At 45.2% G+C, this 22,181-nt stretch overlaps 1 protein-coding gene across 1 annotated transcript in view; it reads right to left on the reverse strand.

Moving 5' to 3' along the window:
- Window positions 1-215: 215 nt before the first annotated feature.
- Window positions 216-22,181, reverse strand: part of CRK (ARP2/3 complex 16 kDa subunit (p16-Arc)) — a 71,511-nt gene continuing 49,545 nt past the window's right edge. The window contains exons 2-4 of the mRNA XM_086506112.1: window positions 1,029-1,101; window positions 858-958; window positions 216-780 (exon numbers count right to left, since the gene is read on the reverse strand). Coding sequence (XP_086362238.1) covers window positions 645-780; window positions 858-958; window positions 1,029-1,101 — 310 coding nt within the window. The 3' untranslated portion in view covers window positions 216-644. The remainder of the gene's footprint in view (window positions 781-857; window positions 959-1,028; window positions 1,102-22,181) is intronic.

A 22,181-nucleotide genomic window follows, 5' to 3' on the forward strand; every position in this document is an offset into this window, starting at 1 on the left:
ATGAAGAGACCCACTTACAAAAAAAAGCTTACAAGAATTTGTACACCCTTCTCCTCTAAGGCATGTTTTAGCATGCCAAAAACGATAGGCAGTGAGTGAGGTGAGTGCAAAACAGAGGCCAGCTTTTCATGGATACTTTCTAGTATGTAATCCGAGCATGTTGAATAATGTGGCATTACACATGCAACGATGATTCCATCAGAAGTATAATAACATTGTTGGAGCGCAAATTCTTCGGGTCTCATGAGACCCTCATCATAAATGAATCGTACAGTGATTGATAATTACAAACCAGCACTTACGAGCCCCCTTTTGAAATAGAGCATCACCACCTTTTTTTTATAGGTACGATTGAAATTTGAAAGATGCCGCTGGGTATCGAACCCGGGTCTTTACACACCCACACATCCACCTTAACCGCTACGTTACAACCCTATTGGCGATCATCACCACCATATTACTGGTACATAAGTTTTCCAGTTATGTTACTAACAAAGAATACTCTGTGAGATGTTCAATGAGGGCCCCATTTTTTTTTTCTGCGTTTTCCATCACTATGTGAGATGTCTAATAATGAGCTGACATTGCAAAGGGAGACCTCTATAGCTTTTCCACCTTGTGTCCACTACTCTAGCTCTATATGTTTATACGGTATTCCGTTTATCGGCTAGCGCTCTCATTATGCAGCCCATGCCCGCTCTCTCTGTGAGTTTCTCGTGCAATTTAAGACATTGGTCACAAGTTGGCCTGTCCCCAGTCGACAAACCCCTATATAAGTACCTGCATACAATTGAAAAAATTAACTGCTGCCTGCAAGTACATAAATCTGCCAGAGAATGCAAAAATACCCATCTTACTTCATTAGAATATCGTAAAACTCTGTCTCTAAGGATGCAAGTAGAGAGTCTGTGTCCTTTGATGCCATGAGCACCCGATGAACAACTACCCAATTGGCCGACTACAAAATACCAAGACACACAGTAACGTCAGCATTCTGTACTCGTAGATCAGAAATATAACATGCTCACCTTACAAGTCTCATCCCTTGTCCTTGTTGGGGAGTCATCAAGGGCTGTCTTGAGGGCTTCTGCGTACTGTGCTCTGAACACAAACAAAAATGTTCTATCAGAGCGTAAATACCTTTACTTAATGATAAGCCAACAGCCAACATGATAGTTATGTTCTTCAGACAATCATCACACAATCATTGAGGCCTGCTCTTTCTTAAAGACCAAAATTGAGTCTAGTATCTCTTTACTACAAGCCTCCAAGGCCTTACTACTGCTAAGAACTTGTTCATGTCGAACGTCACACAAAGTGATGAAAAATTTTACACGGTTGTGTGTTTTTCTTCTTTTTTTTGGTGGCGGCGGCGGTGGTGGGTTTTTTTTCCCTGTTGGGGGTGGGTGGGTGGGGGGGTGGCGTGGGGGTGGTCGGGTCTACGATCACTTAACCTCAGGAAAAGAGAATAGACAAGATTGTATGACTTACTCGCACACACAAACTGAAGCAAAAAGACTGAAACTAGACAGAGGAACTAAACAGAAAAAATAACATTTGCAATTGTAGCTGACACGGAAGAGGTGTGGTTTCCATTCAGAGAGTATTTATTAGAACTCTTGAATTACAACTAATCTATGTGAGACCACTGACAGAATGTGTTTTACAACTGGCACTTCCCACAGTCTCCCTTCGCCAACTTGGGGGCAACCCCTCTTCTACCGCCCCCCCTACCCTTGCAGCTACTCTAACCCTTAACACCCCTCCCGTTGGCAATGTTACCTTTCCCAGCTTCGTCTCGGCGGCTAGCCATATCAACCCTCCGTCTTCAAACCTAACCACCTCGGCACAAACCTCTACCCCCTCCATTACATCTTCGAAAAAGACTTTGTTTAGCCCGGAAGAAATCTTGGGGCTCACCGCTAACTTGCCGATCGAAGATCTCGACCAACTCTCCATTCCCTCTACCAACAACCTCGGCAAGGGTAGCCCCTCTTTTTCTCCTCACCCCAGCTTTGCAAGTTCCTCCTTCTCCACCATGGCGGCATCTTCTCCAATATCCTTCAAAGTGGCATCCTCATAAATCCCCCCCTTACTTCCCCTCTTCCTTCGGCTCTCTCTCCGCTAGCTCTTCCAATTTTACCGCTTCTCCCTCTCCACCGCCTCTCCCCATCTTACCCGCCATAGATAAACCCTTGGGATTCAACAAAATTGTATCCCTTTCTTTGGAAGAATTTAAAACCCTCAATCTTAAGCTCAACAAAGCCAAGTCCCATTTGTCACCAGCGTGTGACTACTATCTATCCTTTTTGTTGATTTCTTTCTTATTATTTATTTATTTTCACTTTTTGGAAACACCCCTCGGGAAATCTAACTGCCCTGCATTGCATAGCTAGTGTGGAACTGCTCAGAGGGAGTCCACGCCCGAGGGCAAGAGAGCACTAAGGTTGGACAAGGACTATGGTTAGCCAAAGTGGGCTCATTGACTAGCCAAAGTGGAATCCTTTGCTACAGAGGCTACATTTCAGTTCTTGGTGTGGCTGCAGTGTACAAAGAGGGTCGGATGACCTAGAAAGATACAATGGCAGCATCTCCTAAAATTTAGGGAACTGCTATTTTGGGACTTGAAAATGTGTTCGCGTCATTACCTCCGGAATGACAAGGGGAACATTTTATTACTCTGCCGTGAAGGCAACTGGGTAACCGGTCGGGAGATTTTTAAGCGGCAACCCCGAAACGGGAAATGGCATGTAAATGTGCCAAGTGGCACATTTCTGTGCACTTTCCTTATGCAGGAAGAAGTGGCGCTGATTTTAGAGAAGGGAGGCTCATTTTCAAGCTTTTGTCACAGGTTGAGAGCTATGGAGTGCTTCCTTTCCCTCTTATGTACAATACGGTGCCAGGAGTGATGCCCTGCACGCTACGCACTGCCCTCTCTCTCCCCTATGGCAGTATGTTATGCCCCTCTAGTGGGCTTTTCAATTGACCAATGTACAGTTGTGTGGGTTCATGCGCGATTGCCGAAGCAACAGCCTCTTGCACAAGTACTGGATTAGCTAGCGGCTAATCCCCCGCAGGTACAGGAGATTCGGAGAGGTTTCACGTGCGAAATCTCGTCCGATTCAAAGGACAAGTAGCCCTACAGGTGCGGGAGCTCGAGGACTTGCTACAGATGCGACCGGCACGCAAAACGGAGCCCGACACAGTGAATTACAGCCTGCTGTGTATTTTACAGGTTTAGGATTTTGGCCCTAAACGGACCCTAATACCCCCAGGAGGTTCGGGGACGCGAGGGGACAGCTGTACAGGTGATCTGGCGCATTTTCGGGGCAGAAAACAGAGAATTTAGCGTGCTGCAGATTCTCGCCAGGTTTTGCAAAGTGTCTGTATGCGTCGGGAAAGTCATCCAATGCGTGGGAATACTGACTGTGAAGGGTCCTAGTACAGTTATGCTGCCGAAATTGGGCCAGAACAGTTGAAATTCAGCCAAGGTTGTGCGGGGCAGCTTGTAGGGAACCACAGCGTTTATTCCCTCTTTTAAAGAATAAAGAAATACCGAAAGGGGTGCCTATTTAGGGGCCAATCTGGTGTCGGTCTTCTCATACAGGTGCAATCTAGCAGCCTATATCCCTTTCCCCTTTGTTGTGTCTTGAAAGTACATATAAAGTGGGCGACAAATTAAATGGGTGAAAGCAAATAAAGTTTAAGTCTAAGGTCTACCACCCTTTTTGGATTAAACAGGCTGGTTTCATGGTTCCATCGCCGGGATTTAATCACTTTCTCCCATAGAAGTGAGCCTTGGTCAGTTTGGGCTTGAAGACACAGGGAATCATAGACCAGACACAGGAAATTGCAATTATGGCTGACAGACCAGATGATGTGACTGAAGAGGTTTCCTCCTCACAAGGTCAACAAACACATGAAGTGGGTGAGTCTTCAATACCACCACAGACGGATGATGATATATTCAAGACCCAGTTGGCTACTGCTGTGGCTATGTTCACACAAGTAATGCAGAACCCGAGGTTTTTAGCCTTTCTGCAACCTCCTCTTTTGTCTCAGCAAGTTGGGTCACGGGATCATATTCAAAAGCCTGTTAAGGCTCAAGCACAGGTGATTCATACTGCAGAGTCAATGGAAACACTTGTACACTTGACGGAGAATATGCAGTCTCCACAACCTGTGCCTAAGGTGCAAGAGCAGGTGGCTGAGATGCCAGTCTTTCAAGCTGTACCAGTTCAACCAGCCACTTTTCAGCAGCCTATAGCTGGTTCTAATGGGCAGGGAAGCAACCTACAAGCTATGCAACAAGTCTTCCCACCACCTTCAGTACACCCTGGCTATTTTGGAGGTGGATCGGTATTCCAGAGCATGGCTGGTCATGCACCTGGAAATCAGTTTTACACGACAGGAACAGTGTTCGGGGGTGCTCAAACAATGATGCCTAACCCCATGTATGGTGTCACGGGCATGCTACCAGGGTTTCAAAGCACTCAGGGCCAATTTGGGATGCCACAGGCAAATTTTGGTATGGCTGGAATTACAAATCAACAGCCAAATATGGCATTTCCAGGTCAACTTAATAGCGGCCAAGGAACACAGATAAACCCTAACAGTGTTCCCATGTTTCAGTCACTTCCATATGACAACTTAGCGCCGCTGGAGAAGCCAACTCCGTACAAAGAAGGTGGCAAAGGTGTGGCATTCACGACCTTTACAGGGTTTGATGACAGGAAGAAGGCTCTCTCATCCTCCAGCAGTTTGACAAGGCCTATGCAGGGGGGAACTTTACAGAGGCTTCAAAGGTCCGCAAGGCAGCCACTTTCTTGACAGGGAATGCGGGACAATGGTGGACAACTTTATTGCTTCAAGGGCAAGCTCCGTCCACATGGATTTACTTCAAGCAGATTTTTGCAACAGCATGGTTATCTGATGACTTTGAAGCAGATGTCATGACAGAATGGCACCAGCTTAATGCTGCTACTTGCAAGAATCTGGATGACTACAATCGGAAGTTTTGGAAAGCCCTACTTCCAGTAACTTCCTATAGGTTTGTGCCATTGACAGAACAAATTGAAAAATACAGTTGTGGCCTATCCAAACGATTGAGAAAGTACTGCACGAAGACCAAAGTCACTACTTTGACGCAGCTCATCGAGGTAGCAAACACTGGCAATGGTTTGCTCAAGGGAGAAGATTGTGAATTTAATACTGGTGTCAAGGAAGGATCAGCCAAGAAAAATTCAGCGAAGAAGTACATTCCCAATGAGGTTCCTAAAGCGACTCAAGAGCCAACCAACGCATGGAAAGGCAAAGCTACGGCTGAATCAGAAAAGGGACCAGCAAAGAAATGGAAAAGACGTTTTCCTCGCAAGTCGGAAGAGCAAAAGGTCCTGAGGTAAGAGAACAAATGCTTTATCTGTGAGCAGCCTGGCCACATTGCTTACAATTGTCCTCAAAAGAAAAGGAGAGCTGATTCTGAAGACAAGGAGGACAAGAAAGGAAAGAGGCCCATGGCTGGTCTAGTGCCAATTATGGTGGGCGACAAGCCAAATTCAGATGCAAGTGAGCTTTGCAGAGCATGGGGAAAGGTCAAGGATCAAACAATGCTTATCTTTTTTGATCCAGGTGCCAAAGCCAACTTCATTTCCCCAGAATTGGCTTCAAAGTTGGGAATCAGACCTCAAGAGATGGGGTATACAACAGAGGCAAGTTTGGCATGTCCTAGCCATACAGAGGCTGTGACACCTATCATCGGAAAGTTGCGCCTACATATCCAGTCCTATGTAGATGCTGAAGAATTTTATATCATGCCACTGGACGGATGTGATGTGTTGCTAGGTATTCCTTGGTTGTTTCGTGTACAGGGAATCATGGATGCCTACAACAAAAAGATCACTGTACAGAGCAGGGGAAAGACTCACATTCTGGATGTAAAGCTTAAAGGGGAGTCTATTCCCACTGTATCAGCTTCTGCTATTACTTCTATAATGAAAAAGCATCTTTCTGCGTACTTGGTTTTTGCACGTGAAGTGTGATGAATCCAATTTATCTGTGTTAGATGAAGAAAGGTCAATGTTTTTACAACAGTATAGTGACTGTTTTTCCGATTCATTACCGTCTCAATTACCGCCAGAGAGACCCGAGGACCATGCGATAGATTTGGTGCCAGGCAGTAGCCCACCAAATAAGCCTCCGTACAGGGTTAGTGCGGCTCAGCAGAAAGAGATAATGAGCCAAGTACAGGAACTATTAGAAAAGGGGCTGATTCAGCCCAGTTCATCTCCATTCTGTTCTCCAGTGTTGTTGGTGCAGAAAAAGGATGGCTCATGGTGTATGTGCATCAACTACCGTGCACTGAACAAGAATACCATCAAGAATAGGTTCCCTATACCTAGAATTGATGATATTCTGGACAAATTAGAAGCAGCAGCTATGTTTAGCAGGATAGATCTAAAGAGTGGGTACCATCAGATCCGCATTAGATCAGAGGATGTGCACAAGACTGCTTTTAGAACAACGTTTGGCCTTTACGAATTTCTAGTGATGCCCTTTGGTCTCACAAATGCTCCTGCTACGTTCAATAGGATGATGGACAGAATTTTCCGTCCACACCAGCAGTTTGTTGGTACATTCTTTGATGACATGATAGTCTACTCAAAGAATGAAGAGGAGAATAGGCATCACTTGGCCATTGTGTTCAAAGAGCTACGCAGCCATAGGTTGCTCATCAATGCAAAGAAAAGTGATTTTTTTTTGGAAGAGATTCACTTTCTAGGACACATTGTCTCAAAGGATGGTGTCAGAATGGATCCTGCAAAAGTTGAAGTGATCAAGTCATGGCCAGATTTGAAGACGGTGCACGATGTACGAAGCTTCTTGGGACTATGCTCCTATTACAGAAGGTTCATTCGAAATTTCGTTGAGATTGCTTCACCTTTACATGCTCTTCAAAAGAAGGCAGTCACCTTTAGATGGACACAGAAAGAGATTTCAGCTTTTAATCTCTTAAAAGAAAAGATGACTTCAAATCCAGTCATTGTGTTGCCAGATCTTAGGAAGTCATTTGTGGTCCAGTGTGACGCCTGTGGTAGTAGCATTGGTGCAGTGCTAATGCAAGATGGCAGGGTAGTAGCGCATGAGAGTCGAATCTTGCAAGGGCCAGAAAAGACTATGCAAGTCTATGAAAAAGAACTACAGGCCGTCATTCATGCGCTCGTAAGTTGGAAACACTACCTGCTAGGTGCAGATTTCGTTGTCCAAACGGATCACCAAACCTTGCGATACTTCTTAACACAGGCAAAGTTATCTGAGAAGCATATGCGATGGGCAAATATTTTGTCCATGTTCCATTTTCAGATTGTGCATGTGAAAGGCAAGAGAACTTTGTGGTTGATACCTTGTCAAGGAAGCCACAAATTTCAGCTGTGTCAATTCCTTATCATCATGAACTTGATGATATGAGGGAACAGTATGCAAATGATGAAGATTTTGCAAGGGTCTTCGAGCAGCTAATCGATGGACAACGTCATGAACACTATCTTCTCAAAGATGGGTTCATGATGATGCATGGCAAATTGTGTGTCACAAAGCCATTGCGACGCAAAGTTACTCATGGCCCACCGTATGCAGGGCATCGTGGTATCGATGCTACAGTTAAAGCGGTCGAGACATTCTTTTACTGGCCTACATTGAGAAGAGATGTGGATGGCTTTGTGCGAGAATGCCTAATATGCCAGAAGGTCAAGTTTGACAGGCAAAAGGCACCAAGGTTATTGCAACCACTACCTATTCCAGATAAACCATGGGAAAGTATTGCTATGGATTTTATCTTTGATCTTTCGAGAGCGCAGACAGGAAACGATGGTATTTGGACCATCATTTGCAGATTCAGCAAGCAGGCTCATTTTATTCCTATCAGAAAGAAGATAAAGCCAGATCAGATGGCACGCTTGTTTATGAGCAATATTTTCAAGTATCATGGCATGCCACAGTCGATTGTTAGCGACCGTGATCCACGCATGACAAGTTTGTTTTGGAGAGGCTTGTTTGAGAATATGGGCACGACACTCAAATTCTCTTCGTCATTTCATCCTCAAACAGATGGACAGTCAAAAGAGGCAAATTCTACTGTCCTACATCTGTTGAAGTGCTATGTGTCAGAACATAAAGGAAAGTGGGAGCAGTATTTGCCATTGGTGGAGTATGCATACAATAATACAGTGCATTCATCAGCTGGCAAGGCACCTTTTGAAGGTGGCAAGAAAGTTCCTCCCAGACTGCATACAAAGGACAAGATATTTGAAGCAGATAAGTATGTTCAGGACATGGATGAAATGTACAAGAAGGTCAAAGTGGCCTTAGAAAAGACTCAGGCAAAGCAAAAGAAAGCAGTTGATCGTCACCGTCGTGAAGTAGTATTTTCACTTGGTGATTAGGTGCTTCTGCGCTTTGAAAAGGCAAGGTTAAAGAAGATGAAGGGCAAGGAGAGACTGTTTCCAAAGCTCAGCATGCGTTACTATGGGCCTTTTCAAGTATGCGACATAATCAATGATGTTGCATATAGGCTGAAATTGCCTGAGAGCTGGAAGATTCACAATGCGTTTCATGTGAGTCTTCTCAGACCCTATGTCAGTGATGTGCTAGAAGATATGCCAGCCAAGATCAACCGGAAGTCGAGGAACTTGACGAGATCTTGGTCCCGGAACAGATTTTGGCACATAAAGAAAGAAAAGTGAAAGGCAAGGTTGCTAGGCGTTACTTGGTAAAATTCAGAAACTATCCACCAATGGATGCTAAGTGGATGGAAGAAGGTGAACTTGCAGAGTCACCAACTGCGTTATCACTTTACCTTGAAGCCTTCGATTTGCAACCTACCTTGACCCCTTGAGTTTCAAAGCTGCATGGATTGTCAGTCTGACGATGGCTTCTGAAAGAAATGATGTACATGGTATTTAAAGTGAGCTCAAATCAAGTACATGTTACATGAATGTTAGAGCTGTACAGATTGTCAATTTGGCAATTGCTCTTATGGAAAGTCCAAAAGTTTGGTTAGTTCTATAGAAGTGAGTATTTCTTGTCAGTTTGTCAAGGATACAGTAATTGCTTCTCTTAAAGGGTACATGTGTAACTATATTCTTAAACTGTCGGTTTGGGTATGCTCGAAAGTGTTACTGGATCCAATGTGTACTAAAAGACAGTGGCAAAATGCGTAGCTACCATTTTGTCATTGGAAAGTTAATGACTCAAAGCAATGGCAAAGCGCGAAGCTACCACTATGTCATTGGCACAGGGTTCACACGCACGCAATACATGTGTCGACAAGGTGTTGAATACACCAGGGTTGACAATGAGCATGTATGTGTCGCACATGTTTCGACAGGTGTTGAATACATCAGTGTTGACTGTGAGCATGTACGACATAGATGCAAACGAGGACGTTTGAGATTTCAAGAGGGGGGTATGTCACCAACGTGTGACTACTATCTATCCTTTTTGTTGATTTCTTTCTTATTATTTATTTATTTTCACTTTTTGGAAACACCCCTCGAGAAATCTAACTGCCCTACATTGCATAGCTAGTGTGGAACTGTTCAGAGGGAGTCCAGGCCTGAGGGCAAGAGAGCACTAAGGTTGGACAAGGACTATGGTTAGCCAAAGTGGGGTCATTGACTAGCCAAAGTGGAATCCTTTGCTACAGAGGCTACATTTCAGTTCTTGGTGTGGCTGCAGTGTACAAAGAGGATCGGATAACCTAGAAAGATACAATGGCAGCATCTCCTAAAATTTAGGAAACTGCTATTTTGGGACTTGAAAATGTGTTCGCGTCATTACCTCCGGAATGACAAGGGGAACATTTTATTACTCTGCCGTGAAGGCAACTGGGCAACCGGTCGGGAGATTTTTAAGCGGCAACCCCGAAACGGGAAATGGCCTGTAAATGTGCCAAGTGACACATTTCTGTGCACTTTCCTCATGCAGGAAGAAGTGTCGCTGATTTTAGAGAAGGGAGGCTCATTTTCAAGCTTTTGTCACAGGTTGAGAGCTATGGAGTGCTTCCTTTCCCTCTTCAGTACAGTGCGGTGCCAGGAGTGATGCCCTACACGCTACGCACTGCCCTCTCTCTCCCCTATGGCAGTATGTTATGCCCCTCTAGTGGGCTTTTCAATTGACCAATGTACAGTTGTGTGGGTTCATGCGCGATGCCAAGGCAAGAGCCTCTTGCACAGGTACTGGATTAGCTAGCGGCTAACCCCCGCAGGTACAGGAGATTCGGAGAGGTTTCACGTGCGAAATCTCGTCCGATTCATAGGACAAGTAGCCCTACAGGTGTGGGAGCTCGAGGACTTGCTACGGATGCGACCGGCACGCAAAACGGAGCCCGACACAGTGAATTACAGCCTGCTGTGTATTTTGCAGGTTTAGGATTTTGGCCCTAAACGGACCCTAATACCCCCAGGAGGCTCGGGTACGCGAGGGGACCGCTGTACAGGTGATCTGGCACATTTTCGGGGCAGAAAACAGAGAATTCAGCGTGCTGCAGATTCTCGCCAAGTTTTGCAAAGTGACCGTATGTGTCGGGAAAGTCATCCAATGCGTGGGAATACTGACAGTGAAGGGTCCTAGTACAGTTATTCTGCCGAAATCGGGCCAGAACAGTTGAAATTCAGCCAAGGTTGTGCGGGGCAGCTTGTAGATAACCACAGCGTTTATTCCCTCTTTTAAAGAATAAAGAAATACCGAAAGGGGCGCCTATTTAGGGGCCAATCTGGTGTTGGTCTTCTCATACAGGTGCAATCTAGCAGCCTGTATCCCTTTCCCCTTTGTTGTGTCTTGAAAGTACAGGTAAAGTGGGAGACAAATTAAATGGGTGAAAGCAAATAAAGTTTAAGTCTAAGGTCTACCGCCCTTTTTGGATTAAATAGGCCGGTTTCACCATCTCACCCATCTACAAAACCTTCACACTAACCAAAGAGCCCCTCATAGTCTTTGCATGAAACCTCCTCGTCTTACCTTAGAAGATATTCATGCACAAGCGCTCTTAAGCACCAAGCTAGAGGCCCTCAATATCCAATTTCAACTAGATTGCACTAAGGTTTACATCCAAGCCCAAACCTTGCTTATCAAGAACCTTCAAAAGAACTTTGATGATTACTACGACATCGTGGAAGAAAGGCTTTTGGAGCTCACTAAAAAGCTTGCACCCATTTCCTTTCTTAGAGTGCAACCATCGGCTTGGGCGAGCCAACTCTTTTTGTGGAAAAAAACTTCTCTCAATGAGTTTCATGCACTCTTACAAAATGAGATTCTTCAAACCCACTTGGCCTCTTCATTGAGCATGGCGGTTCACAATGCTAGGAAGAGATCCCAAATTTCTCTATTAGAAGAGGCAGAGTCCCTACCTAAGGAGAAAATAGTGGGCGAGTTGGTTCATCACGAAATCACCACCCAAATAAAAAAGCTTATTTCACCACTGCCCCCAAAAAAGCCTTTCAACCCAAAGCCTCCCCACCGTGCTACCCACCAAAAGCTCCCTCCTTCGACCATGAATGGCACTAAGCAACCATTCAATAAATCCCCTTCCTTGGCTAAAACCTCCCATGAAGAGTTCACCAAGTAACCTTTTAAGAAACCCAAATCCACTCCTCCGACGGCCCACCCCGGTAACAGACTTGGACACTCCAAGTCAAGAATCAACCGCGACAGCAACAAATAACCACTTCAAAACAATTCACAGATCACAATAGATTTGCACTGGCCCGACGGAGTTCCGTGCCTAGAGATATTGGCCCCAAAGACTGGCGCCCCTTTCCATATTTCTTTTTATATTAATCAGTTCAAAGTACAAGAGAGAGGGTCGGGATTCACTCTCAGACTCTGCGTCCAGATGCTCTGAGAAGTGAGGCCCTCACCACTAATTTAAAGGTTACAAGGGATGCCCAAAAGCAGAGCCCCAGAAGCTTCAAATCAAAAGCAATTGCTCTCTCTCTCTCTCTCTCTCTCTCTCTCTCTCTCTCTCTCTCTCTCTCTCTCTCTCTCTCTCTCAGAGAGTCAAAACTTGAAAGCAAAAGCATTCTCTCTCTCTTTCTCATTGCGTAGAGAAACAGCAAAATTTGTGTCACTCATTTAAAAAAAATAAAAAAATTCAGCCTCTGCGATTTTCGGAAATTAGGGTTTCTGGCAAAAATTAGGGTTTCTGTTGTCCGCCACGTCATCACTTTGTGACATACCCCCCTCTTGAAAGCATTGTAATCGACCGCGATTACGCCTACAAAACCGACAAAAGCCATAAACCGTCTTAGCAGACACTGACTGTTAGTACCTACGTACTAGGAACACACATCTAACACATATACAAAATCGACAGTCACATCACACGACATCACAGGACATCACATGACATTCAACATTCATTCGGATCTTAGACCATGATTTATCGGCCATGTAGCTAGCAATCACATCTAGGTCCAATCGGGACCTCATCGATGTCCGATTGACTAACCCCAATTGCAACCATGTCTATTCGAAATCAATCAGACCAAAATGTTGCAGTCATTTCGTCTATCAGTTCCTGCACTCACAAGAAGTCAAGAAGTCACGTGACACATCCCAACCCTATGTGTCCGTGGACTAGCTACACCACAGCAGGGTTCAATCAGTTCAGTCAAGTCTAGATGCGCGGCCCAAAGAAGCAAGCGTTGCAGACCTTTATGAAGTTCAAGTATCGCACAACCCACACATCAGAGTGGGCCGGCGAAGAGTCCCTTCCAGGATTCCGGATACTGTTGGTGATCTCCCTCGACGCCATACAGTTCGGTACCAGTACCTCACTTTGAAAAGGAGGGGATGTCACGTGACACATCCCAACCCTATGAGTCCGTGGACAAGCTACACCACAGCAGGGTTCAGTCAGTTCAGTCAAGTCTAGATTAGCAATGATCTGGCACTTTTGTGAGTCTATTCGTAGACCGTGCATGCCCAGTCACTTAGCATAGATGCATATCCTCCGGTTGCACACAGCATGATCATCGGAATTCCCATCAGAATCCATTAGCATCAGTTAGGGGAATTTTCCAGTGCATTTAGCCTATTTTCCTATTTATTGGTTATTTTCACTTATTATTTTTAAGAGACTTTCCAACAAAAGCAAGTAGGGCAATTTTGCTAAGTTAATATATAAGCAAACCCAAGTTAGCACTTTCTGGCAGAAGAGGCAGCAGGAGCTTCCCGCTCAACAGGAAACTTCTCAGCAGTACCCCCCCAGCACCCCCCGCGTTCTTGGATTCCATCCTCACCGGGTCAATTCCCACCATTGGCGTTTCCTTCAAAGCAAGCCATCACCATTCCCCCCCCCAGTTACCTGGCGTTTCCTTATCCAACAACCATCGCTAGAAAGCACCTGAACCTGGCGTTTACCTGATCCCAATCAATGTTTTACAGCCTTCACTAACGCTAGGCATCCACAGCAGAACCTCAGCATTTTGTAGCGTTTTTCACAGCAGGGACCTCAGCCTTTGCAGCGTTTTCAGCAGGTGCGAATCAGCATAAAAACGCAGCCTAAAGGATACAGTATCTCAGCGTTTTCATCTTCAGCATGACCCCCAGACAAAGCCGATCATTTTCAGCCATAAGGACAGCAGTAAAGCAAACAAATTCAGCCCTGAAACAGTCCAAGAAATTCAACATATAGAAGATCACAGATTTCAGCCAAAGTCGCCGTCGTCATCACATTCGTCGTCATCGGCATAGTCCCATTGCATCAGTCCATTGCATACGCATTGTACACCTTGTGCAATCAAAGTAGACCACTCTCGCCGACGAGAGTGGGGCCTTCGGAGGAGGGTTTTACAACCTCTCGGGTGTCGTATCTCTTCTCTCTCCTTCTCTCAATCTCATTCACTTGCACGCACAATATCCACTCACTTTGTTCGTGATCATAGCACTCTCCATAAGACGGAAAGCTCTCTCTTTCCCTAAGAACTAAAAGGAACCTTGAGCAATAAAGATCACTAATCTTGAGAAAATACAACATTCATTCCGCTGCACCTTACATTGAGTCTTGACCAAAAGAAGTATCTCTCTACCCCTTCATGGTGGTAGCAATGCCGTGGTGACCCGTAAAAGATGGACAGTGGCATTCAGTCATAACCTTTCCCCGCAACGGCTGTGTAACGCACAACATAGTCTTTCTCATCAAGTAGCCTTCCCGAAGGGAGTATCCAGCTATTGTCTCCCCATCCCGTATCCGTGTGAAAATAGCTGCAAAATCTGTATCTGTGGCATACTGATCGACCATATCCTCGAAGCTCCTATGATGTATCGCAAAAATAGCCAAAACCAACGGCTTCCGAGACAAAGCATCTACCACCACATTCTTCCGTCCCTGCACATGGACAATCTGGACGTGAAACTGTGACAAGATGTTCGCCCACCGCAGCTGCTTTTCCAAAAGCTGCTTCTGTGGCAAGAAGTAGCGCAAACTCAGATGGTCTGTAAAGACAGTAAAATCCGTTCCGAGTAGGTAATGCCGCCACTGAGTAAGAGCATGGATAACCACCACAAGCTCTTTCTCATAAATCTGTGCTGTCATCTCCGACCTAGAGAACAATCGGCTCTCGTAAGCAATGGCATGGCCTTGTTGCATCAAGACCGCACCCAGACTACGACCATAAGCATCACAAAATACTTCAAATGACTTCTACAAGTCCGGCAAAGTCAAATCTGGTCCTGTAGTCAATTTCTCTCTCAATGTCTGAAAGGCAGTCACCTCTGTGGATCCCCACGAGAAAGGGACTCCTTTCTGTATCAAGATAAGTAAAGGGGAAGCAACCTCTGCAAACTTTCGAATGAACCGTCTGTAGTACGAACGCAGTCCCAAGAAGCTTTCAACTTCATGGACATTCTTCAAATCGGACCAATCACAGATAGTGTCTATCTTGGCCGGATCCATTTGCACTCCTGTTGCTGAGACAAAGTGTCCCCAAAAAAAATGTATCTCTGAAGCATATGATCTATGTGGTCTGCTTCATTCTTGGAGAAAACAATGATATCATCAAAGAAAGTGTCAACAAATAGCCTGTACTCTTGAAAAATCCTGTCCATCATCCGGTTAAATGTCGCAGGAGCATTGGTTAAGCCAAAAGGCATCACCAAAAACTCAAATAACCCAAAAGTCGTCCGAAAGGCTGTCTTGTAGACGTCTCCCAACACGATTCGGATCTGATGATATCCACTCTTCAAGTCAATCCTGCTAAAGCATGAGGATCCCTGTAACGTGTCGAGTATATCATCGATCCTAGGAATTGAAAATATGTTCCTGATGGTGATTTCGTTGAGAGCGCTATAATCGATACACATTCTCCAAGATCCGTCATTCTTCAAATCCAACAACAGTGGAGAGCAATACGGTGAAGTATTATGCTGGACAAGACCCTTTTCCAAGAAGTCTTTCACTGGGTTCATAATCTTTTCATTCTGTACTCGGCTCACACGGTAAGGTGGCTGGTTCGGTGGCGTGCTTCCAGGTATCAGATCAATGGTTTGATCTTCAGGCCCTCTGAAAATCAATCGGCATGAGTGTGGAGAAAAATCTTGGCGTTCTTTTGATCGTGTCAAAACATATTCAACCTTTTTCCATCGTTCAGTTCTCTCCCAAAAGAATGAGTAAGAAACTGAAGTTCATCAAGTACAATCTCTAAGCCCTTCATTTATCAAAGTCGCTTTCTCGGCCCGGTAGTCAAGCACGGCGTAGTTCTTGTGGTACCAACGGATCCTGAGTAGAACGTCACTCGCGTGCCCTGAACACCCCTGTCATTGCAAACGAAGTTTGCCAATGATCGGTGTAATGGCAACATCCCATCCGGGTGCCAATCGAACTACCTCCGCCTGTGGCGTCAGTCTGTCGGGCGTAATTCCAAATCAAGCCACCAATTCCAAGTGAAAAGAAGTTGGCCTTGGCTCCTTCAAAAGAGCTTCCTAATCCTTCACTTTGCCCCAAGAGCGGCAAAATTTGTACTTTCATTCATTAGATTCGGTGCACGTCCCACGCCATGTGGTACCAGTTTTTCTTTTCTATCTGCCTTTTCTGCCACGTTCCTCAGCTGCTCTCGAACTCTCAGGCCTGTCGTCGTCTTTATCATTCTGTTCTTTCTATGCCTTTTTAGGGCACTTCGCGGAGATATGTCCATGTTCCCCGCATCCAAAGCACTTCCCCTCTCTGATGAAGCGAGCTCTCTCCTCAGGAGTAAGCTTGGGTCGTGAATCCTTTTTCTCTGGGTTGCTCTTTTTCTTTCTGCTTTCATTCCGAGAAGTCTGTTCGGCTCGTTGTGTCATGGCCTCATCTGTGGGGTAGGTCAGACTGCCAGAGTGAATGGCAAAGCCCCGCTTCGCATAACTCATCAACTCCTGAATAGAAGCTGACTTCTGTTCCAAGCAGTGATCTCGGATCTCTGTAGGTAGACCCAAGGTAAACCGCTCAATCTATTCTCTGAACGAGATCTTCTTGAAAAAAAGAGCTCCCGAATCTTTCACAGTAAGCATTGATTGTATCTTTCTTGGTCATCCGAAGATGGTTCCAGGCAGCTCGTATATCTCGTTCATATTCTTGCGTCAACCAAGAAGAAATAAAAAGCTTCTTAAATTTCAGCCATTTAACTGGCGCAGTCTTGTTTAAAAGAAGCGTGGACCACCAAGTACGAGCATTTCCCTTAGAGTAAGAGGCAGCTCTCCGAATCTTGGAGTGCTCTCAATAGCGCCCTCCCGCGAAAGCGGTGTCAAACTGTTGTATAAAAGACAAAGCCTTCGAAGCATCTGAGTATCCTGAAAAAGTATCAAACTTGATCTAGTGGCCACCTTCCTTAAACTCTCGAACTTTCTTGCTTTTATCTTTGAGAAAGTCATACTGGTTAGCTTTGTAAAAATTCTTCTTGTTCGCATAAAAGTTTCGGTCATCGGAATCTGAGCTGTTTGTAGACGAGTCCTCAGTAGAACTGTCAGTCTCTGGGCGAGATGTAGCCTTCTTTGCCTTTTTCTTGCCCTTTCCGAAGCTTTGTTTCTTGCTTCACTTTTTACCTTTTCTGTCTTCTTCGCTCGAATCTGAAGAGCTAGAAGAACTGTCAGATGAAGAAGAAGAAGAATTGGGTACTCCTTCAAATCGAACACGCTTCTTTCGTTTCTTTGCCTTGTCAAAAGTTGACTGACGACCCAAATATCCCAGGAAGTCGGTGCTTTTCTTCTGCTTTTCGTCGTGCTTTTTGGCTTTCTTTTGCGCGTCAAAAAGCTGAGCAATCCATGCATCAACCACCTCTTCTAATTCCTTCTCTGAATATTTCTTTTGAGCAGAAGGTTTCTTGAGAGTGGGCGTAGTGGTTTTCTGCCATTGCTCATGCACTTCTTGAAAAGAAGTCTCACTCATATATTTTGCAAATTTTGGGTCCTTCGCAAAATTGAGCATCATCTTCATTGCATCGCCGATCAACTGGCAACGCTCCATCTCTCGCCGCTCCGCCTAAGTAGGCCGAGGCGGGCCATACTCTCTGCCGGAATCTTCGTTGTGATCCCTATCCGCATCTCCAGATGCAAAGGGAGTCGATTGATCCTTGCGTGAAGCCATAGGTGCCGCGGAAAAAAATTTGGGGATCGGATTTCCCGTAGAAGAGAAATCGGCCGTGCTCTAATACCATTGTAACAGACTTGGACACTCCAAGTCAAGAATCAACCGCGACAGCACTAAATAACCACTTCAAAACAATTCACAGATCACAATAGATTTGCATTGGCCCGGCGGAGTTCCGTGCCTAGAGATATTGGCCCCAAAGACTGGCGCCCCTTTGGGTCCTGCTTCTTGCCCCAATCTTGCACTACATCGCGACACGCACCTACTGGTACCCTCTACTTCGCACTTTCAATTGGTATCAGAGCCCTAGGGTTTCAAAACAGCCCTGCGGAGTCTGCTGGACAGCAAGTTAAAGTTGCTCTCCCGCGATCAATTTCGCTTCCATCGCGAAGCCCCTTGCTTCCGGGGTCAAGAGGGTCACCAAACTGTCGAAACAGTCCAAAACAGGTTGTTTTTAGGTCAAAACAGGTCATTTACAGGTTATTACAAGTCAAAACAGCAAAACGCAGGTGCACCAAAGTTGTGGTATCACATGTATTGATGTTTGTCGCGACAAATTGAGTGAAAAGCTGAGTACAGGTGCTTGAAATTACACATTTCAGCTGAAATTTCAGATTTGGATTGTTTCATGTAAAGAAATTGTGGCTCTTTGTATACAAAGTCTTATGGTTGCTACTATTTGCTGAAATTTTCAGCCTATTGCATCTCTCTTGTATACACACTTGTGGTTGAGTTAAGATGGTTGCTTCTTCTTCCGCATCTGACACTAAAAGCTTGATGGAAATCAAACGGTTCGATAGTCAAGGTTTCGATCTTTGGCAAGAACGCATGCAAGGTATCCTTTTCTTAAAGTATTGTGATGATGCACTGGAACAGAAAAAGGTGCCAGGTTTGTCTGACGAAGAGTGGACCACGTTGAATAAGAAGGCTATGGCCTGTATCAAAATGGCTATCAATGATGACATTTTGACGGACATCAAGCGTTTGGACTCTACTTATGCAATATGGCAAAAGCTAAAGGCCAATTATGAGAACACCACGTCTGTGAACCACGTGCATGCGATGCGAAAGTTGGTGAATATGCAGCTTGATGACTCGAAGTCAGCTACTGAGCATTTGAGTGCTTTTACAAGTGTGTTGAGTCACTTGCAGGACAGTGGGCTTCAGCAATTTGATGATAAACTGAAAGCTATTTTCTTGCTTATGACATTGCTACATACTTGGGATGTTAGGTGCAGCGGAATGAATGTTTGTGCTTTGCTCAAGATGAGTGCTCCGAACTGTGCTCAATGTTCCTTTTGTTCTTATGGAAGGTAGAGCCTTCCGTTCTTAATGAGAGAATGCTATGATCACAAACAAAGTGAATGGACACTGTGCGTGCAAGTGTATGAGACTGAGAGATAGAGAGAGAAGAGAGATACGACACCAGAGACGTTGTAAAACCCTCCTCCGAAGGCCCCACTCTCGTCGGCGAGAGTGGTCTACTATTGATTGCACAAAGTGGTACAATGATGATGCAAGTTCCTCGCGAGCTTAAGACCCGAAGATCATAGTGCATGGTCGTCACCCGAAGCGGAATGGATACTTCGCATACAGGGGATGAGCATGAGAGAGGCGACGAAGACTCGTCCCCACCCGGAGATGATTACTTCAAGCCTCCCGCTTCGCCATTTACGCCACGAAGTGCACCAGACCCTATGGAGGCAATGGTCAAGCAGATGATGGCCATGATGTATAGACAGGAAGACAAGCGCCTTGCTTTAGAACGCAAGCGCGACGCAAGAAAAGAAAGAAAAGAACCAAGGAAGGAAGAAGCGACGCAAGAAACGCAGCATTGGAGGCCGATCGTGCCACTCATAGATTGGGTTTGGAGGCCGAGCGTGAAGCTCGACGAGAGCTACGCACTCAAGAATTGCTTGCCCAAGTCCTAGCCTCGAAGACCGAACCACCCAAAGATCGTGGGAGTTCGTTAAGTGACGCAAGCCACGACGCGGATTCCAATCATCCAATCACAAAAAACTTGAGTTTCAATAAGTATGACGGTAAGATAGATGCTACTGTTATTCATTGTTGGTTGCATCATTTTAATGCTTATTTTGCGACAACTAAGAAGACACGAAATAGCAAATTTTTTACGGCAGCTATGTACCTTACTGGTGATGCCATCAATTGGTACCACGCATGGCAAGAGGCACAGCTAGCCGCGCACCTAGAGGCAGCCGACGATTTCACGCCCCTCTCTTTTAGTTGGGCTGATTTCCAAGACAAGCTCAAGGCGCAGTTTATGCCACCTCAGTACCTTGCACGATTGAAGGACGATTGGCGCGCTCTCAAGCAAAACGGTATGCCGGTTATGTCTTTATCTAATCGTGTTTTGCAGCTCGGCACTCAATTACGCAAATCAGATGCGAAGCGGAAGGAGGCATTTCTTTACGGATTGGACGAGTATATCAAGTATGATGTCGAGATACTCGATCCAATCGATCTCAACAAAGCAGTAGCAATTGCTCTCGCCCACGAGATGACGCACAACAAGGGAAAGCCTAAGGAGAACAAGACTTCCACAAGTACCTAGCAGACTTCTCAAAACCCTCAAAACAGTAAGAACGGTAAGAATGGTAAGAATGATGACTCTTCTAACCAATCTTCCAACAGTCTCTCATCAAAGAATTCTTCCAATGAATCTAAGGGAAAGGCTAACACAATTGCTAAACCTAAGCTTACTCCATATGAAAAGGTAGCACAAGGAATTGTAGGAGGATACATCACTTCGGAAGAACAAAGCACTTATTCTAAAGAAGGTCGTTGTTTTCATTGTCACATTAAGGGTCACATAAAAAGAACATGTCCTAAGCTTGAATCGAATGAATCTAAAGAACCCACAGCACCCACTACATCTGTCAATGCAATGAATGATAACACGATTGTGTCCAAAGTTTCTCAGGACCCTCCCATTGATTAATCTCTCATTAAATGTTATGGTTGTACGTCGGGACACCGTTTTGTCATATTGTTTGACCCAAGTAGTATGCATGATGTGATCAGTTCCTCTCTTTTTGAGAGAGCCTGCCTCGAAGTTAGTCCGAGATCTCCTATCGAGGTCTCTGGCTTTCGTCCTGGTATGGACGCTCTCATCACAGAGGAGTGCCTTGATGTGTTGTTTGCCATTCAACAGACTGCCTTCACTAGAAGATTTGTTGTTTCTCCTCTCTCAGGATGTGATATGATTTTGGGCATTCGATGGTTTCATGATAATGACGCTCTCATGAAATTTTCGGCTAACACTATAACTCTCAATGCCAACAGTAATTCTCTTATTGTCATTCATGGAGAGGACATTGCTCCTTCCCCATCTCTCATTGCTAATATGCAGGACAAGGTTGAAAGGCTTCGGGATAAGGAGATTCTCTCGATCTCGTTTTCTCCACAGCATGACACATAGGATTTGCATGATTATGAGATGTTAGGTGCAGCGGAATGAATGTTGTATTTTCTCAAGATTAGTGATCTTTATTGCTCAAGGTTCCTTTTAGTTCTTAGGGAAAGAGAGAGCTTTCCGTCTTGTAGAGATACTGTGATCACGAACAAAGTGAGTGGATATTGTGCGTGCAAGTGAATGAGACTAAGAGAAGGAGAGAGAAGAGATACGACACCCGAGAGGTTGTAAAACCCTCCTCCGAAGACCCCACTCTCGTCGGCGAGAGTGGTCTACTTGATTTCACAAAGGCGTACAATGCGAATGCAATGGACTGATGCAATGGGACTATGTCGATGACGACGACGGTGATGACGGCGGCGACTTAGGCTGAAATCTGGGATCTTCTTGATGGCTGGAAATGACTGTTTCGGGCTGGTTCTATGGCTGAAATTCACTGTCTTTGCCGGGGGTGACTTGGGAATGAAAAACGCTGACCTAAATGGGCATATGGGCTGCGTTTTTCCTTGCTTAAGATCTGCTGTAAAACGCTGATACTGCTGCTGTAAAACGCTGAATGGGGGAGGCCAAAACACTGCAGATCTGCTGTGTTTTGATGGCTGAAAGCTGAAGAGAAAAACGCTGGTTTAATGAGGGTTTTCTGGCGTTAGTTCTTGCTGAAATTGCTGCAGATCTGCCAGCAAGTCATAGCATTAGTGATCTTTGATGGTACTGCTGCCAATGGGTAAAGAGCTGGTTCATAGGCTTGCTTGAAGGGGGAAAACTCCAAGGATGGGCTGATCTGCTAGGGACCAACGCCAGAAGAGGGAACTCCAATGGTGATGGCTCGATCACGTAAAAACGCCAAGGATGGAAGCGGGATCTTATGGCGATGGTGCTGCGGGGGGGTACTGCTGAGAAGTTGCCTGTTGAGCGGGAAGCTCCTGCTGCCTCTTATGCCAGAAAGTGAGAACTTTGGTTTGCTTATATATTAACTTAGCAAAATTGCCCTACCTACTTTTGTTGGAAAGTCACTTAAAAATAATAAGTGAAAATCCCAATAAATAGGAAAATAGGCTAAATGCACTGGAAAATTCCCCTAACTGATGCTAATGGATTCTGATGGGAATTCCGATGATCATGCTGTGTGCA

Source organism: Adiantum capillus-veneris, chromosome 29 (genome assembly GCF_014529385.1).
Source record: "Adiantum capillus-veneris isolate H3 chromosome 29, ASM1452938v2, whole genome shotgun sequence".
In the NCBI taxonomy this organism is placed as follows: domain Eukaryota; kingdom Viridiplantae; phylum Streptophyta; class Polypodiopsida; order Polypodiales; family Pteridaceae; genus Adiantum; species Adiantum capillus-veneris.